General features: G+C 39.0%; 2 protein-coding genes across 3 annotated transcripts in view; one reads left to right on the plus strand and one right to left on the minus strand.

Annotated features, from left to right (window-relative positions):
* The window catches only part of LOC134822761 (alcohol dehydrogenase class-3-like), a 101002-nt gene extending 97685 nt beyond the window's left edge, over positions 1–3317 (minus strand). The window contains exons 1-5 of one of the 2 annotated variants that reach the window (XM_063834007.1): positions 3179–3316; positions 2721–2948; positions 2327–2545; positions 1938–2105; positions 153–269 (exon numbers count right to left, since the gene is read on the minus strand). In XM_063834007.1, coding sequence (XP_063690077.1) covers positions 153–269; positions 1938–2105; positions 2327–2545; positions 2721–2948; positions 3179–3311 — 865 coding nt within the window. In that variant the 5' untranslated portion in view covers positions 3312–3316. Of the gene's footprint in view, positions 1–152; positions 270–1937; positions 2106–2326; positions 2546–2720; positions 2949–3178 lie in introns of both variants that reach the window. The other variant, XM_063834006.1, reaches the window with a different exon arrangement.
* Positions 3318–8143: 4826 nt separating this feature from the next.
* The window catches only part of LOC134822536 (probable 3-ketoacyl-CoA thiolase), a 32117-nt gene continuing 21819 nt past the window's right edge, over positions 8144–18441 (plus strand). The window contains exon 1 of the mRNA XM_063833645.1: positions 8144–8147. The gene's annotated coding sequence lies outside the window, so the exon portion shown is untranslated. The remainder of the gene's footprint in view (positions 8148–18441) is intronic.

The following is an 18441-nucleotide window of genomic DNA, read 5'->3' on the forward strand; positions in this document are numbered from 1 at the left end:
CTGACTCCCCATCCTGACAGGGATTCTCAATTATTACTAACCACTCTTAGCAATCGGATATTTGTATCAATCTAGGTTAGAGTTCTGAAACATCCGTCAAAATAGCAGCAAAGCGACGATGGTCTAGCTGAAAAAACGGTAAGTTTTCAAACCTTTGTGAGCGGACTCGAGAGCCTGTCTCATCACGTGCACATTACCGACACACTCGAAGGTAAAGTCAGGACCCCCGTTATACTCGTCCTGCATGTGCGCCACAAACGACTTGCCAGCTGAGTGTTTCCTTTGTTTAAAACTTATCAACTACAAATGATGTGCAAAAAAAACTCATCATTTCTTATCACAGTGCTGGCAAGCATGACTGTTGCCCTTATTATATCTCCCATACTAGTATACCCCTTTACTGTTTTTCAGGCATTATGGCTCATGTTGAAAGTCGTTCAGCAGGTTTATTTTTAGTTCAAAACATTCTAATTTAATGTCAAAGACGACAGGAATAAGAAATAGTTATGTGGAGGTTTTTAAGAAATTTGCGCAAAATACTCGCCAGCACTGTTATACGAAATTCGGTAAAGAACCCAAAATCGCGATATTCAGGTGCCTTAAAAACCATGTTAAAATTGAGTTAGAGATCTGAAATTTTGCAGGGCGTCTAGACGTTGACCAAATCGACTGTAAAAAAGTTTCAAGTTTCAGGAGTTTCGGGAAGTGGGTTTTCTGGAACCCCTATTTTACAACAGATTGTCGTGAAGTATATTATATATATGTTTAGAAAGACATTAGACGCTTTGGTAGTCAATTGTAGCCTACATTCAAGTGTCCATAGGTTCAGAAGCTTTAAAGATACAGCCATTTCGGACCACAGTTCTTGAATATAATCGTTTAGACTTTAGTTTACATAATATGAAAAAAAATTTAACGTCATCATCACCACTTGACGTCATCAAATTAACCATTTTTTAAACTTGATTTTTGACAAGGTATTAATAACTTTTAAAATCGATTTTACACCATTAATGTCCATTAAGGAGTAATCTTATTCAAAATTTGAGGACATGCTAAAGTTAGATAATTGTTCAAGCATTCTGATAATGCACCGCAAAGTTTTCTTTGTTGGCTCCTTTATAAAGATACTCGCTATTGAAGTTAGTGCTTTTTTGAAGAATTATTTTATAAAAACACCCATTTTGTGATTCAGTATTCTCTGGCGTTGGGCCATCCCTTGGGTTGTGGAGCTCAGTTATGCTTCCTATAGGTCTATATTGTGCATAAGGCTAGTTTAAAAGTTGAAAATCAAAAAGTTGCACACTTGGAGACACGCCCAAATTGATGGAAAAATGCTAAAAAGCTAAAATCACTAAAAAATTGCTATTGCAATTCAAAGTTTGGACATGCGAAAGGTGAGAATTTTGCTCATTCGTCATTTCGATTTGATTCTGCTTTCCCACGACAGTTAAATGACATTATATGTGAATTTAATGCCAAGATATGCTTATCTAAACACAAGGAAATGTTTTCAAAGCTAAAATTTCTAAATTGTTGAAATTACCTTCTTATTAATGAAGTTATCAGTTTAACATTTCGACTTTGTCAAGGACCCTGAAATTAATCAAAAAGAGATAATATTTGACCAAAACCCAGAATTGGTAGAGGACCGCTGCAAGTGTCTCTCTTTTCCAAACAAAGGTAAATGATATCAATTTGAATGGGAAAAGCGAGCAACCGATTTCATTCTCGGTATCATTTTGCATTTACGGACGGTCATTCAAATTAATATCACTTACTTTTGTTTGGGAAAGAGAGACACTGGCAGCGGTCCTCTCTACCCAATTCTGGGTTTTGGTCAAATTTTACAACAAGATCAGGTTGAAGGTAGCACTTTACTTCAAGTAAAAATGTGTTAACATAGTTCAAAAGAATGTGCAACAAGCTTTTCTCACCTGGTAGATCTTTAGGATTGATGAACTCGGTCGCTCCAAACTCCCTTGCAGCTTTCTCCTTCTCTGGGTTCAGATCAATAGCAATGAGTTTAGTTGCCCCAGCAGCTTTACATCCCATCAGCACTGCTAACCCAACAGCTCCCATTCCCCAAACAGCACAGGTACTTCCTAGTATCAGACAAACATCAGATTGCAGGTTGGAAATGAAATGTATGAGAGTCAACTTGTTTTGCAAGTGCATTAGAACGATATGTAAATCGTAACTTGTAAATACATTTAATGGAACCCCAATAAAACTTAGTATGTACTGAAATAATGAGGGGGCTTTTATCGGATTCCAATATAGAACAAAAATATGGCTGAAATGAGAAGTTTGCAAAATGTCTCACCAGGTTGAACCTTTGCTGTGTTGAGTGCAGCACCGTAACCAGTTGAAACTCCACATCCCAGAAGACAGATAGCTTCTGTACTAGCTGCTGGGTTAACCTTAGCACAACTTATCTCTGCTACAACGCAGTACTCAGCAAATGTGCTAGTACCCATGAAGTGGAACAGCTCTTTTCCTTTGCACCTCAATCTAGAGGTCCCATCAGGCATGAGACCTTTACCTGAATAAGAGGGATGAGAAATGTATATGTACCGAAAAAATCAAAGATAATTGTGGTCCACTTCGAGAGAAAGATGAGTTTGTGGTCTGTGTGGAGCATTCTAGCGGTCTGCACGTACATGCAAAAGCGATCAAAACAAAATTGAATCACATAGAAATAAAAATGCAGACATTACCCTGAGTATTTCGGATCTTCGAGCAGACGTTAGTGTCCTTCCTCACGCAGTACTCACACTCGTAACACTGGGGGATGTAACAAGGGATGACTTTGTCACCAGGCGCAACAGAGGTAACACCCTCACCCACACTTTCAACGATTCCTGCTCCCTCGTGTCCCAGCACAACTGGAAAGAGACCCTCTGGATCGGATCCACCCAGGGTGTATGCATCAGTGTGACAGACACCTGTTCAGAAAGGGGCCAGCAATTAGGTGATGTAATTGAAAACCTATTTTATCAATAAAAGGAGAAGGAAATAGCAGAGTTAATCGAAACCAGATTAAGTCAGAGCCTAGATAAATAAGGGGGTGTGAGAGTCTCATCAGAGAAGAAAAGCTTCGTTAGCAAAAGGATTTCTCCCATATCACACAATGGCTTTTCTGTTCAGACTTTTCCAAATCAATCCACAAACTCACCCGTGAACTCTATCTTGATCCTCACTTCTCCAGCTTTTGGTGGATCTACTTCGATCTCTTCCATCGCCAGGGGTTCTTTGGCAGCCCAGGCTACAGCAGCCCTGCATTTTATGACTTGACCTGCAGTGGACATACTAATCTGAAGAGTGAGCGATAAGTAAAATAAATGGATAAGTTAAACTTTTTCAGGGGAATGCACAATACACATCGCCAACCAGCTATAATTGTACAGTATAAAGTATGGAAAGTATGGAAACATAATTAAATGAAGGATTTCATTGTAAATACAATAAATTAAATCAAGTGATGCAATTGGCAGAGCACAATCGTAAATTCAGTTATAATTCAAGTTAAGAACAATGTGGTACTCCTGTTTCCTCCTAATTTCCTGATGGATTGCGTGGAAATCATTAACACTTCATCACAGCAGATCACATATAATTATAGTGGCTTAACCTCTGAGAACATTTGAAACATATTGAAACATTTAACAATAATTAAGGAGAAAAATGTATCCCACCGAGTTGAGTAGTATCTCATCAAACTATATTTTGAGAATGTATTTCGTTACAAATCTTCAGCTCTCAATTTTAATTATTAGCTCATGATTTTTATTATGTTACATGATGAAATTCAGGTACCAATCTGTCATTCTGTTAATTAAGGCGTTTTAATTGTTTCAAGCACAATTAAATGTTTTGACACAAAGAATCACTAAACAATTGTGTCCATAACCCTGCTACGTAACATTTTAGTGGCTGAATTACCTATTTAAAACTTAAAACACGTCTGATCCAAATTTATCACCAGAAGACCTAACTTTATTTTTTTTAAATAATAATTTGTATCAAACAGTATACACATAATGTCACAATGACCCTATATAAAAATAACCCTTCAAAAATTCAATATTTTGAAAATCACCCTTGGCCTTGCGGCTCCAAGTTCAAATCTAAACTGTCTATATTGACAAAGTTCTTTCTCGCCCCTCTGTCTCCCCGGAGAGAAATTACTGTCGTTCTTAAGATTTCGAAACGAAGGCGCTTCCTAATGTAGCCCAATGTATCCCACAGCATCTGAGTAACTCTGCCCTGTGTGGTATTCCATCTTACTAGCCAGCTTCTTTACTAGTCATTCAGCTTCACCACCCATTCCACCAGACGTTGATAAAACTAACGGCGTTAAGCTTCCTTTCTCTATACTACTTCCAGGACCCTTGTTGTAAACAGCCTCGGCCTGTGGCTGTGCCTCCCTGCGCCTCGTCCTACGCTTGCAGTGCTTACACGCCAATCCTATGATGCTGTGAATAAAGAGGAGAATTATGACTTTGCTATTATTAAAAGATTGATTGAAATAAATTTTCGTGCACATACAGAATGAATGGTTAATAATTTAATATATATGTAGACCAAGCTCTGTGCACGGGATGCTTCCTGGAAGAATCCAGTTCTTTTAGCGGGGCACCCTACCTAAAGCCAAATTGAGATATAATAATCATATTCCTAGAGAAATAATCAGAAATCGAATACCAATCAAATAATATGATATATATGAGTAGTAACCATATTTACTATGCAAAATGCCCCAACCACATAGTGTAAATTTATATAGAATTCAAATTCCATATCATCATTAAACCTCAATACCTAGTCAATATAATAGCCCAAGCAAAATTAAATAACTTCTTATATACCTTACTGTCATACTACAAATTAATTAAACATTTGAAATCTGTTGACCAGAGAATAAATTTCTAAGCCTAATGCGAGTGAAATAATTTAGATGCAATAATGAATGCCTAATGTGAGTATCATTTGTCAACGTCCTTGTAAAAAAGTCTGTACAAGAGATATGAGTAACTAATATAGAAGAAAAGAAAAAACAGGAAGTTGTCGTCTGTTGTAAAATAAATAAAATATCTAGAATATAAATTAGAATATAAAATAACATTCAGTCAATGTGTCGTCAATAAACTGTACAATTATCAAATGTTAAAACTGGGAAGAAAAATCAACAATAAACTATTACAGGTTAGATGTTTACCTGAGTTCTATATCTTTCGATAGCAACTCCATCTATCAATCTGATTAGCAAGTCATTCTGTATTCCACCAGTACTTGTGATCCTGGTTGCAGCTTTCAACATGTTTTATGGGCCCAACACTCAGCTTTCACAGTTTATGACTTCTGGCCTCCTTGCGATGTCGTAGCAGGTAGACCATTTCTTGTTGTCGCGGGCTAACCAGATTGTATAGGAACATCGAAGAGCGACCAAAGCAGCCTCATTCAGGGCTTTATTCTTCGTCCTCTTCGCCAATCCAAAGTAGTTAAATAGAGCTGGTACAGTATGGTGCCAGAAGCCCCTACACCCAATCTCTACCGTAAAGAGCAGAGCTTTCCAACCGCACCCGTCGATGCCAGGAATCAGCTCTCTGTTGTAGCGTGCTTCTTTACGTGCTACTTGGTCACTGAAGTTACTCTCGTCACCACAAGTCAGTTCAATCAGAACTACTTCTCTCAAACTATCCGACCATACTACAATGTCGGGTCTCTCCGCTGTGTTGTAGATGTGCTGTGGGAACTGGGCAGGTAGTGTATCCTCGTCCCATATCAGCTTCCAGTCTTTCGCTCTCTCAAAGGGCCTCTCCTTCCTCAACTTTGGCTTTGGGTGTTCATACTTCCCATCCTTCGACTTGAACCGTATCCATTCTTTGTCGGAGGTCGTGGAACCTGAGGAATTGTACATCTTGAGTTGGTCAAGCAAGGCTCCGGCTATAACACGTAGGACGTTGTCATGTCTCCAGTTGTACCTTTTGGAGTTTCTTGCTACACTGCAGACGGCTAGGATATGCTTGATGTTGCACGTCTTCCATCCACAAAGTGCACAATTTCCTGTACTCGAGTAGTTCCACAATTTCATGTTTGCAGGGGTATTAGCCACGTCGTGTGTCGAGTTTAGGTGGAATTTAAGGAGAGCCGGGCTTATAGGCTTCTACAACTTTGGTGTCATCACTGTTCTTCAGGGCGTGTCCCTTTGATACCTGAAGAGACTTGTATAAGTCACTCAGCTTCTTCAAGTTTAGCCCGAAGTAATCCTTGCTCCTGTACAGGACTGTCACAGTAATTGATCTAGTAACACCCAACCACTTCTTCAAGAATCTGGTGCAGATAGCATCCAGTTCGTACACAAAACTTACAGGAAGGTTGTAAATCATCAGATCCCAGGACATCTTGCTAGTCAGCATGTTATTGTAGATCCAACACTTCATGACACCGTTGAGACCACACTCATCCACTGTCTGAAACAGAGTTTTTAGTTTGTCTTCAATCCGTTGTTTAGTGTCATTTAACCCTAGATCGACATAGATCCAGTGGCCCAGGAACTTAATCGGGTTGTTTCCTACATAGCTGATTATCTGGCCGTCAATCAATATCTCTGGGTCATAAGCCTGGTACGTACCATCTATCACCTTCATTCCCAGGGAGACACACTTGCTAGGCTTGGCCTTCATTTTCCTACTCCAATCCAAAAACTGCTCCATCAACTCTATCTGCTTCTTTACCTTCTCTAGTCTGGAGGACATAAGTGTTAGGTCATCTGCAAAAGCCTGATTCGATGTAGGTTGCGAGCTAAAGGAGGGCTTATAACCCAGTTCTTTTTGATCTTGTAGAAGATCTAACAGTAAGTTGAATACAATCAGGAACAACACTACTGAAAGAGGGTCTCCTTGAAAGAGGCCTAACATGTAGTAGAACCAATTTGACTTCCAGTCTTTGGTTACCACCCTTACAATCAGTTCATCATAGTACTTAAACATGTAATCTATGAGCCATTCAGGGAATTTGTAATGCCGGAGGGCATAGAGGATCAAGTTGTGTGGGACCCTGCCATATGCATTCATTAAATCCACCCAGACAACGAATATCTGACGTCTAGTAGATTTGGCGTCTTTTAGTTCTTCCATAAGCACTTGGGTGTGTTCAAGACAACCAGGAGTCTTCTACAGTCACCAAAAAAAATACTAAGTATGATAAGTTAATAAATTAAATGTGGTCTACAAAACTACCACTAAGTATAATAGGTCAATAAATTAAAAGTGGTTTATAAAACTACCACTGTGGGAACCCCTTCTCCAGTTAAAACATGTCAGTCATGTGCAAAATCAATCAGAATGGTAAGGTGGTAAAAAAGGGAATATCTTTTCGATACATCAATTATATATGCCTCATATCAGATTTAAAAGAATTAGAAGTTACTTAGTTATCAGCGACTATGATTGCAGTGTAAAATTTGTCATATGAATTGTCGACGGTATAATTAGGGTCTGTTGTTATAGATGATAGTAGCTGTTTCTTATACGAATCACTAAAGCTTTTAACATCGGGCAGATTTCGTAGATCTGTTGGAACATTATTCCAACATTTTGCCCCCAAGTATTGAAAGTTTTTATGTGATGTTGATCTATTGACATAAAGGTTGCAGCTTTCGCCGCTCCTACTACCTCCTGATGTGTAACTAAATTTGTTCATAAAGTTTGTAGGACAATTGTCATGGATGATTCTAAACATATAATTTGACAGATGAAGTTGTCGTCTAAGATGGAGTGGTAACCATTTCATGTCTCTATAAACATTAAGGCTGCTCTCTGTTTTTGGAACGTTGAGAGCTATTTTGGCTACCTTTTTGTACAGAGTGTCAAGTTCAGCAAGTTTTGTCTTGCCAGCTCTACAATAGATTGTGTCTAAATAATCGAATTGTGGCAACATGAGTGCATTGGCAAACATTTTCCTATATTTAATGGGCCCACCGCTAGAAAGTCGAGAACCCAGGAACCAGGTTCTTAGCAAAATCTTGCCTAAAATAATGTTTGAATCTTCATTTTAACGTTTTTTGCTCAATTTGCCACCTTTCACCTGCACTATTAAGATAAATGCCAGAAATCACTTCACATGTGGTAAAAAATAATTTGGAAAAAAATGTAATTTGGAATTTTTTTAGTGGAAAACGCGACAGACATATCGATATTAAGTATAAACTTTGGCGCAAAACGCGCAACAGGTTCCTGATGCGCGTCAAAGCCGCGCACAGTTACCTGTATTCTAATTGCCTTCGTTCTTCAGCAAACGGGTTCCTGTGCTGAAGAACGTCTAAAAATAGCATCCACGTGGGTTGTGTGCTCGAAGCTGCTCTTCTCGGTTAAAATGCAACGTTTTCGGTATCAATTTCTATTTTAACTGTCTTTTAACAGGAAGTGGCATTGATAGCGGATGTGTAACCTGTTAATCTGATGGATATCGATCACTGCGGTAGTGGGATGGATCAAACATGAAGAGAAATCAAAAATTGGCCGCTGAATTGATTAGCTATTATATGAATTCTCCTATTTCATGTTAGTTATATCAAATAAGCGTTTAATAATATCTTCTAATTTTGACTTTCTGACGGACGGGTAATTGAATCTCGATTGGCCGATTGTTCATCGATAATTAACCCAAAACAAATTCCAGGAACTAACGATTGATATTACGAGTGAACCCTCGCCCAGGCAAGCTTCCCCTCCAATTACACTTCCTTGCCTAGCTACCTCTCCAACCCAAAGAGATGATAAAAACGCATATCTCGGTGGTAATCAAATTGTTAGGAGATGGTGTGTTTTGTCAGATCCATTAATAGACTGAAACATTTCGCCAGCTGTCAACACAGAAAATAACCCCCAAATAGTTTAGGGGAAATAATAAGACGCCTTTAGTTGGAGTTTGCGTTAAATCGGGGTTTTGATTGTTCTGTTAATTGTTATTAAGCAGCGAAATCTATGTTAAAGTTTGATCTTAATTTAGTGGTTGTTTTCATTTAGAACTTTTAAATATTTCAAAACTGTAGGAGTATCATATCACATACAATGTTCTCCTTTAACGTGACAACAAATCTGATATTACCGTATTACTAAGGATTATTAGGCAGTTAAAGAACTGTAACTTTACGAAACTTTTAGATGTTAAATTCAGCCTGTTATTTACATTTAAACAAGAGTGATACATTTTCAGATATAATTGTCAGTATTTCTGAAACTGATCAACTTCAAAAGCATACGTGTTTTAAGACAAGTTACACGTGTTCATTATACGTCAACGACAATATCTTTGCATATTCTTCAGTTTTAATACTTTCAACACTACCAATTATAACAAATAATATGATATCATGCATATGATGTTGTAACATTGAACCGTTGAATAGTTTCTTACCTGATATAAGCCTTTTCCTTGTCGCATCAAACGGGATCAATAGAAATTTACCTAAGAAAGAATTTCAACCATTCTACTCGTAAATAATATTCCAATCCGGATTTTACATATAATCCATCCCTATATGGACCCTCAAACTTGAGTACTGAGTATTAGGTTTAGTAAGTTTTGTTTTCGTAATTAGTTTTATTCAGTATGATACAGAAGGAATGTATTTAATGTAGTTATTGACTATTGAGGAGTCCTTACTCTCCTCACGTCCGTAAATGGAGTTTGCTTTCTACCATACATGTTTTCAACCATCAATAATATGTTGACGTTAGCTTCGTACACTGTATTTTCTAAAGGTCAATCAATGTTTAGGACAGAAAATAAAAGAATAGTGATGAAATTTACTTGTGAGTGTGGTTTTGCTGGAAGAAAGAAGGATGGAGTAAAGAAGAACGATAAGACGAGTCATGAAAAGAGTAGGCATGGGTAAGTAATAGGGGAACTAATTGGCGACACAATTGTCAATAATCATCAAACAATTAACTAACATATTACATAAACATTGGCCGAACATATCCAATGTTAAGCACTAAAGATTCCATATAGCAATTAGACGTTGTTCAGTGTTCAGTGTTCACATATTATGTATTCCTTTTTGGTCCATATTTAACCCGCCTTCATCCCCTGTAATCAGTTGTACACATTATTATAGGTATTGCGTTCAAATTAAACAATTAGCGTAATCCCAAAGAAACGCCCTCCCTCCCCCTCAGTGATTACGTAATATTATAATTGTACGACCCCAAAGATACAAAAGTATTTAAAAAGTACATCCTATCCAGACTTTCGAAACACCGTGTATAATATATAGTACAAACATACTGTATAGTGTATACTGTATATCACCATCCGTTCTCTGATTGAAGAACACTCTAGAGTTTCAAAGTTACCACGGTTACAGCAGAATCGAAACATTTTACCGTTCTGACATTTGATAAAAAGTCACATCACATGATTATTTCTCATTCCAGGGGTAAATCTATGAGTTGGACACCCTTTGGAGTAGGAACGAGCCAGAGACTGACGGACCATTTTAATTTGATTGCTCGCCCCATGGTAAGTACTTTTGTTTTGCTTGACTTTTATGAACTTTAACTGAAAGGAACAAATTGTTGATACGACAAAAAAACTTAAGAATTACAACTTATCGTTTTATCCCGTCCTTATTTAGTCGTATAATTTTGTTTAACAGACCTGTTGTTAGTGGAAATGACTAACTTTCAACACAATCTCCGTGCTGCTTTTAAATGAGAAATTCTTCAGATTATTTCTGTGGGAAGCAGGTCAAGCTCATCTACAGCAAAAGCCCCAACGGTCCCAACACCATCTTTATCAAGTCCAGCGCTATCTGATCCAGTAGCCCCACAACCAGCTTCATCGGGACACGCACATCCAGTGGTCCTTCAACCAACTCCAGGTAGCCCCCAATCGCCTACAGCCGGTCCTTCGGGGAACCAAAGCATGGATTCGCAGTTTTCGTTGTTACAGCCAGTGAGCACTTCCCAAGTCGCTAGCTCAACAGTCTCCGACAACCCTGCTAATAACACACCAATCAGACTCGTGAACCAGATTGTAAGTATATTATTTATTTAATATTTACTTCTTACCGGAATTTACCGTGATAAAAACTTCTAAACTTGTGAATTTAACTGCAAAGAAGACCTCTAACCTGCTAACCGTTATCAAGCACAAATAATTTTTTGTTTTAACTCAGAGATAATATAAAAGTGACACAATGTCGAAATAGTGGTAAGAAAAAGCATCCAGCAATTCTAACGTAAAAACTGTTTTTAGCTTTAGCTTTGCAACCAGCATCCATGACCAGCATCCAGTTTATTCTTTGTGATTAGGATTTAAGCTGTTTGATACTGATGTAAACGCATTCGATATTAATCAAAATGCCATGCTGAATCGCTGATTGATGAAAATGTTACAATCATACTTCCACGATAATTAAAATAAATCTGGAAAAGGGAAAATCGTTGCAACTGTAAGTCACAAATCAAATAAGTAATTATTCCTATGATTGAACTTTGCTGAATGATTTCACTGTCAGTTGTTGTTCAACTGGTACACTTGTACTTAACTGCACGCTGTTTAGTGTTTAACTGTCAATCTTTTCTGTATCTGCTGTATTGTCTTGATTGAATATTCTTGTTTGCTTTTGAAATGTAAATCGCTCATAGAAACAAAAATGTATATGATTTTATAACAGGTTTTTACAGTACGGATTTTAATTTTTAAATATTTATACTGTACATAATTTACGTTATTTCTGTTTTCATGGTTTTGATAGCTTTAAATTGAACTTACCCGCAAGCTACATCTTTACCCTGACGAGGCGAGAGATAATATAATGTTAGCGAATAAGCTTTTAGCTTATAAAAGTTTATGATAATGCTAGCGTTGGCTCATCTGTATTCATCCATGCTCTAGTTCACTGAAATGCCGACAAATTATAAAATTAAAGCACTTCTTGTGGTGATAAATAGAAATCAGCTAAATTGATCGTTTCTGAGAATGATGGTGTTTTATTAATGTAAATTCCTGCAAAGCAACTTTACAATATCTTTCAGCGCCAGAAGAGTGGGAAAAGGAAAATGCTGAGACCTCCAAAGTCAGTAGACGACCTTGTGGTAGCTATGATCACACTTGCTGAGGGAATTGCGGAGGGCCAGTCCTCCTCGGCTCAAAGGATTGAACTAAAATCACTATCCCACAAGCTACAGTCGCAGATAAAAGTAAGTCACAGGTTTAAAGATTAGGAGGACGGGATTGATGACAACTGCGCGCGGACCATTCCTGTCATGTCAACGTAGATGATTAATTTTCTTTTTTACCATAATATTAAGTTTGCGCCTTCCATAAGTTGTTGAACTGGGGGTTCTAGGGGGTCTTTAATTATTGTCTAGGGGTCGTTCTCACATTACGTAATCAATTTTTGGACAAATCCCTCCCTATGTAATCAGTTTTACACATAGCTTAAGCTATTGTGTCAAAATTACACTAGCGTAATCATTTGGAAACTCCCCTCGGCTGATTTCGTAATATGTGAACGACCCCTAGAGGCTTAGACAATAATCATAGGGAAATGCCGTCCAAGTTTACATGAAAATAGTGTTAAAGCCGGCTTCTTTCTTTTTACTCGGAACATCTCTTCTGGATCAAACATCATGTACTGTGTAGCGTGTTCTTGGTTAAGTTGATTTTTCACTAGGCAAACAATTTCAATCATACAAATTACAACTGTTATGACATTTCTGTGTTGAAAATGACAAAATTTAAAATCAGGACGAGAGATCTGCAATGGATGGTATCCTAAAAGAAGCAATCCTACTAAATTCGGGGCCAGCACGACCTCAAGTAGGTTCCCAACCTCCTCCTATGAACCTCCAACCTCCTTCACTCGGTATCCAGCCTTCTGGTTCCCGACCTACTCCTTTTGTTGTCCAACAACCTCCTGTTGTTGTCCAACAACCTGCTGTTGTTGCCCAACAACCTCCTGTTGTTGTCCAACAACCTCCTGTTGTTGTCCAACAACCTCCTGTTGGTGCACAACAACCTGCTGTTGTTGTCCAACAACCTCCTGTTGTTGCACAACAACCTGCTGTTGGTGCAAAACAACCTCCTGTTGGTGCACAACAACCTGCTGTTGGTGCACAACAACCTGCTGTTGGTGCACAACAACCTGCTGTTGGTGCACAACAACCTGCTGTTGGTGCACATCAACCTGCTGTTGGTGCACAATTACCTCAAGCCAATCAAAGCAGAGATAGGCAGCTGTTTCTGCTACAGACAGCACCAGCACTCGTAACTCCTGCTCATGCAGCACCACTTCCGCCACTCCTAACGTTAACACATGTTCAAAGCTGTTTGATGAATGCTACTTCTCTGCAACAAATATGCAATGTTCAACCTCCTGCCTACTTTAGGGTAAGAACAATAAGATATACACGGAAAATAGGTTTGTCATATTTCTTATGACAAATTAGAGGAATTTAAATGACTCTTTTTTTGTTGGGGACCGGCCGAAGTACCAGCCAATGTGGACTCAAAAAACTATAATATAATTATTATCTATTAAAAGTCGAAAACTCACAAAAGATTAAATATTGTTGAAAACTATTCAAAATTGACATTAACATTTTGAATTTAGGTTGAGGGTTCAAAAGTGGTATGTCGGATATGTAAAGAGAAACAACCAGTGGGGTACCACAAAGGTTGGGGGGTACAAGTGTACCATGATCTACCTCCCAATCAAGCCAACAAGTAAGTCATCACCATGTCACAAAACACGCGTCATTCCTTTAACATGGGCAACTGTTACCAAGTTAAAGACTATTAGGTGACAAATATTTTATGCTGTTGTATCTAAAATTAATAATAAGTTGATACTGAAAAATTCTTGCAACATTAATACGTTCCATTCATTCTTTAGATCAAGGAAGTGGATCAGAATGAATAAGAGTCTGAGAGACCATATTGAGGACTCGAGCCATGTAACGTTTGTGGAGGAAGTAAGGAGCGTGAACCCTGTAGTGACCAATATGAAGGCTACTATCCGATTCAGAATAGTAAACGTGGGTATAACAGGAATCATGCTTAATCACTCGCACAGGTATGTCTATAAAAATTAAAAGCATTCAGTGTTTTTTCGCTCAACTTATTCCCTCAACCAAGATCACCAGACGTTGGTAGATTCAGGATTACATGTTTAGAAGTCGGTTGCGAAATTGTGATAGAATACCCGAATAATGCAGCCTAATCAGCCATGTTTTGTTTCAGATCATTTCCTCAAGTAATAGCAGCGAGGATTCAGGAGGGAGTGATGATGGGAAATCAGGACCACTCGTCCGAAATTGTCCCTTATATCGTTGACACTGCCTTCCTAATCTTGCGGGAGAAAGTTCTGGAAGCTGCAAGGTCGACCTTGGTTGGATTCCCGCTCCCCCTTTTCATCACTTGCGATAAAGATCAATCAAAGATGAGGTAAAATCTATAACATATTATGTATATTGAAAAATATAGATTATACACTGTACAGGGTGTTTTCGAGATACTTATGAAACCAGTCCAAATATTAAAATTTGACAAAGAATTCTGTAGAAAATTGAACCGGACGTTTTGACCGCAATATTTTAAAATATCAAATAAGCAATAATTGACAAACGCACATTATAGGTAGACCAATAATCTGATGAGTTTTCTCCTGTTTGTCAGCAATTTAAAATGTTGTGGAATTTTTGCGGTTTTTATTCCTATTTGAAACGCTCTCGAAAAGGGTGGGCGACAATTTACCCCTGATAATTGACCCCCCCCCCCCCCCCCCGACCCCCCTGACCCTGACCCTGACCCTGACTGTAACCCGATCAATTGACCCCAGTGTAATTACATAGGGGGTCAATTGTCGGGGGGTCAATTGTCGGGGGTCAATTGTTGGGGGTCAATTGTTGGGGGTAAATTTTCGCGGTACCATTGAAATGAATCAATGGAATGATTCAGAAACCCATTTCAGGAAACGCATGGTTCTTGCAGTCCGAATGCTATCGCTTGATGATAATCTGACCTTGCCGCTGATCATGTCATTGTACATTGGCTCTCCAGCTAGTGTAGATAACACTGGTCAGGGAATGGCACGTACGATCTTGACGACACTAGAGGAATTTGGGTTTGACCGCGCCATCGTCAAATCTTCAATGTCTGGTGGATGTTACGATGGCCAACTTCTCGTCTGCAAGGTAATGACCTATTTAAAAATTGCGTTCTGATATCAGTATAAATGTATTTAAAGTGGTATTTAAAAGCAAACAAAAAGTATCCGTCCAACTTTTAGTTTTATGTATGATTGATCATTCCTATAATAATACATACATAATACATTAAAATCAAAAGCTTTATTTTATTAAATATCTCCGCAGGTTGTGGAAGCCATCTTCCAGCAACTGGACCCTCCACCTGCGGTAGTTAACAACACAAAGGTTACAAAGATGCAAGTCTGGGACCCATCGCATCTCCTCGAATTGGTCCTGAAGAAGTGTCTTAAAGAATTTTCGGATCTCCAGACCGTAAAGAAGCACGTGCATGACGTATCGGTTTTTTTCCGGGATTCGGAAGTCTACGAGTACCTGCTTCCTGCTGCCCAGGCTCTGTGCAAGAGGCTCTATTCGCCCAAAGCCCTGAAAGACCTTAAGTTTGTGGCTCATGGTGCCGACCTTTTAGATGACTACATCAAAAATTTTAGCATTTATGAGGCGGCACTCAATGAGATAGCTGCCAACCACACTAACCAGGACACACAGGCAAAGGCACGGGGACACCTTAACAACATGTTAAGAAGTGACATCTTGATGTCAGTGCACTTCCTGCGTGGCCTGACGTGGATCTTAAAGCGCTGTTCTTTAAAGTTCCAGGATGATCAGGGACTGATCAATTCCTACGTGAACACGCAAGAACTTCTTGTGTCTGTGATCGACCATCTGAGTGTCCTCCAAGATGGAACACATGCTGTTTCACCAGCATGCCAGTATGTGTTCAGGGATTATCTCGACCTACTATCTCGTCGAGCATACGTCCCACCTGGTCGCGGGACAAGACAAAGACCGACAACTTCTCTCTCGTCGCAACAAGATCTGCACAGAGAAATGTTGGAATTAAACAGACGCCATCAGGACATGATCGTTAGAATGAGAGCTGTCATCCGGTATTATTGGTATTCCAATGCCAAGTGGTGGCGAGAGTCAGCAACACGTCTACCAGCTGCTGGACACTTCCTCAACAAGCTAGAAGCTGAGCTGAACATTGACTACGTCGATGTATTGATACCAGAAAACAAACGGTGTAGCTTATGTCATGCATATGTGCCTGACAATACTAGACAGCTCAATCGTCATGGTCAGGGTCAATGCTTAGGTGCACAGTTCACAGATATTCCTAGCTTGGGGGCAGCTTTCACAACTGTCAAGGTGGTCGAGTTGGGCCCTCTTCAGAGACTTAGTCGTGACCCAAATCAAGTTAACGATGCTTCTTTTTCGATGCTCGTTCTCCAGTTGAAGAAAGCAAAAGACGAGGTGGATAGAGATCGGACACTACAAGGCGTGACATGTAGTCTTCAACACTACTGCAAGAAGCTACTTATTACTCAACAGTTGAGATCTATGGTCTGTCCTGGTATGCTTCATCTGTTGACGGTACTCCTGACAGCTGCAGTGTCTGAAGCTTTGTGTGAGACACTCGGTTCAGAGATGGAGATGTACCATAACAACCGGTACACTAATGCTGGACCACACAACGACGATCTTAGACTACAGAAGGAGATGTTCGTCAAGAGAAATGGACCACCTATTGGTAACAACCACCAGTTTGTTCAGAAAGTTGCAGACACTATGAACCAAGTTGGCGTTCCATATCTGGACAGACGACAAGATCCTCACGGTAATGTTGCGTTACGCAAGTTCAAATTTGGCACACGGGCGTATTATGAAGGAGCAGCAAGAGACCCAGTCTCGGTAGCATCAGTGACCAGTGTAACTGTGAACAACTTGGTAAAGAATTCCAAAGGAAAATCTCGCAAGGGTGCACTGGAAAGATTTTACTGATTTTGTTGTTGATTAAAATCAGTTGCATGTTTCCGTTTGTGCACTTCATTTAAGCACAGCAGTCTGATCAACTCTTGTATTTCATTGTTAAATATTTCTAACTAGGTTATAGTTTGAACACGGAATGTTTTGTTTCGTGCGGCAATTTTCAGTTAAAATGAAAAATCTATTTATATTATTATACAAATGGGCTGGGGTAGTTTGATTTACCTTGTGACTGTGGAGTGTTATAAAGTTGTTGTACTCTATAAGTGTATATTCACCTACAAGCATAACTGCTTGGCGTGATGAGGTACATCTTTGATTGGTCGAAGGTCTTTCAACAACACAACATCATCACTTTCATAGTAGTCCCCGGCTTATGACGGGTTCATAGCGGTATTAAACATGTTTTTCTGGGCCCAAACATTCTACGCTCCTACTATGCTATTACTGGTCTCTTGACTAACTCCCAATCATCTGTCCATATGGTAGTGTTTCTGGACAAATAGATGGTATACGATGCCCTCAGGCTGATCTCAGCGATCTTCATGCAGGCCTTCTTCTTCTCTTTGTTCTTTACGTTCAGGTGGTTCATAAATGTTGGGAGGCTATAATAGTTGTAAATGCCTCGAGCTCCCACTTCTACTGTCTGGAGCTTGCAAGCCCATCCGTTGGCTTCTATCTCTTCTGTCAGCTGCTAATATCTCTTCATCTTTCGCTTCTCTTGATCAGCAAAGTTCTGCTCATTTCCACAAGTCAGCTCCATTAGATAAACCTTCTTTGCTTTATCTGAATAGATCACTACATCAGGTCTTAGTGGTGTAGCTGCAATGTGCTGCGGGAAGTTCCTCTGTCTCTCATCCTCATCAAATATTATCTTCCAGTCGTTGGCATCTGAAAAGAAATATCTTTGGGTCTTATGATGAGTTGGGTCAGCTAAGGTAACCTTCTCGCGCTTATTGCCTGCCTTGTGAAAGACCGACGGTGCCCTCTTCGATTCCTTGGCGATGTCAGAATTAAACTCGTCAATCTGTGATGAAACAGTCTTCATGATTTCACGTAGGACCTGATCATGGCGCCAGTTGAAACGTCCCTGTCTTAGTAATATTATTTTATTAACCGGGGGATATGTTTAATTCCTTGATTTTGAATATATTCATTCTTTCATTATGAATAACCAAATTTTACAAAGTTTTATACCTACAAAAGGTTTGGATTCATTTTTATCACATATTTTGATGGTTTTATGAGAATGGTTTGTTGAACGTTTTATCATAATGATAGCATTGTAGCATGGAGTACTCATTGTATCATTAATTTTATGTGAGTGCTACCTGTACCCCTTCAATATTCCAAATTATTAAGTATGTACTTGAATAATGAATTGTAT

The sequence above is a fragment of the Bolinopsis microptera genome, chromosome 11, assembly GCF_026151205.1.
Source record: "Bolinopsis microptera isolate Bmic1 chromosome 11, MBARI_Bmic_1.0, whole genome shotgun sequence".
In the NCBI taxonomy this organism is placed as follows: Eukaryota; Metazoa; Ctenophora; class Tentaculata; order Lobata; family Bolinopsidae; genus Bolinopsis; species Bolinopsis microptera.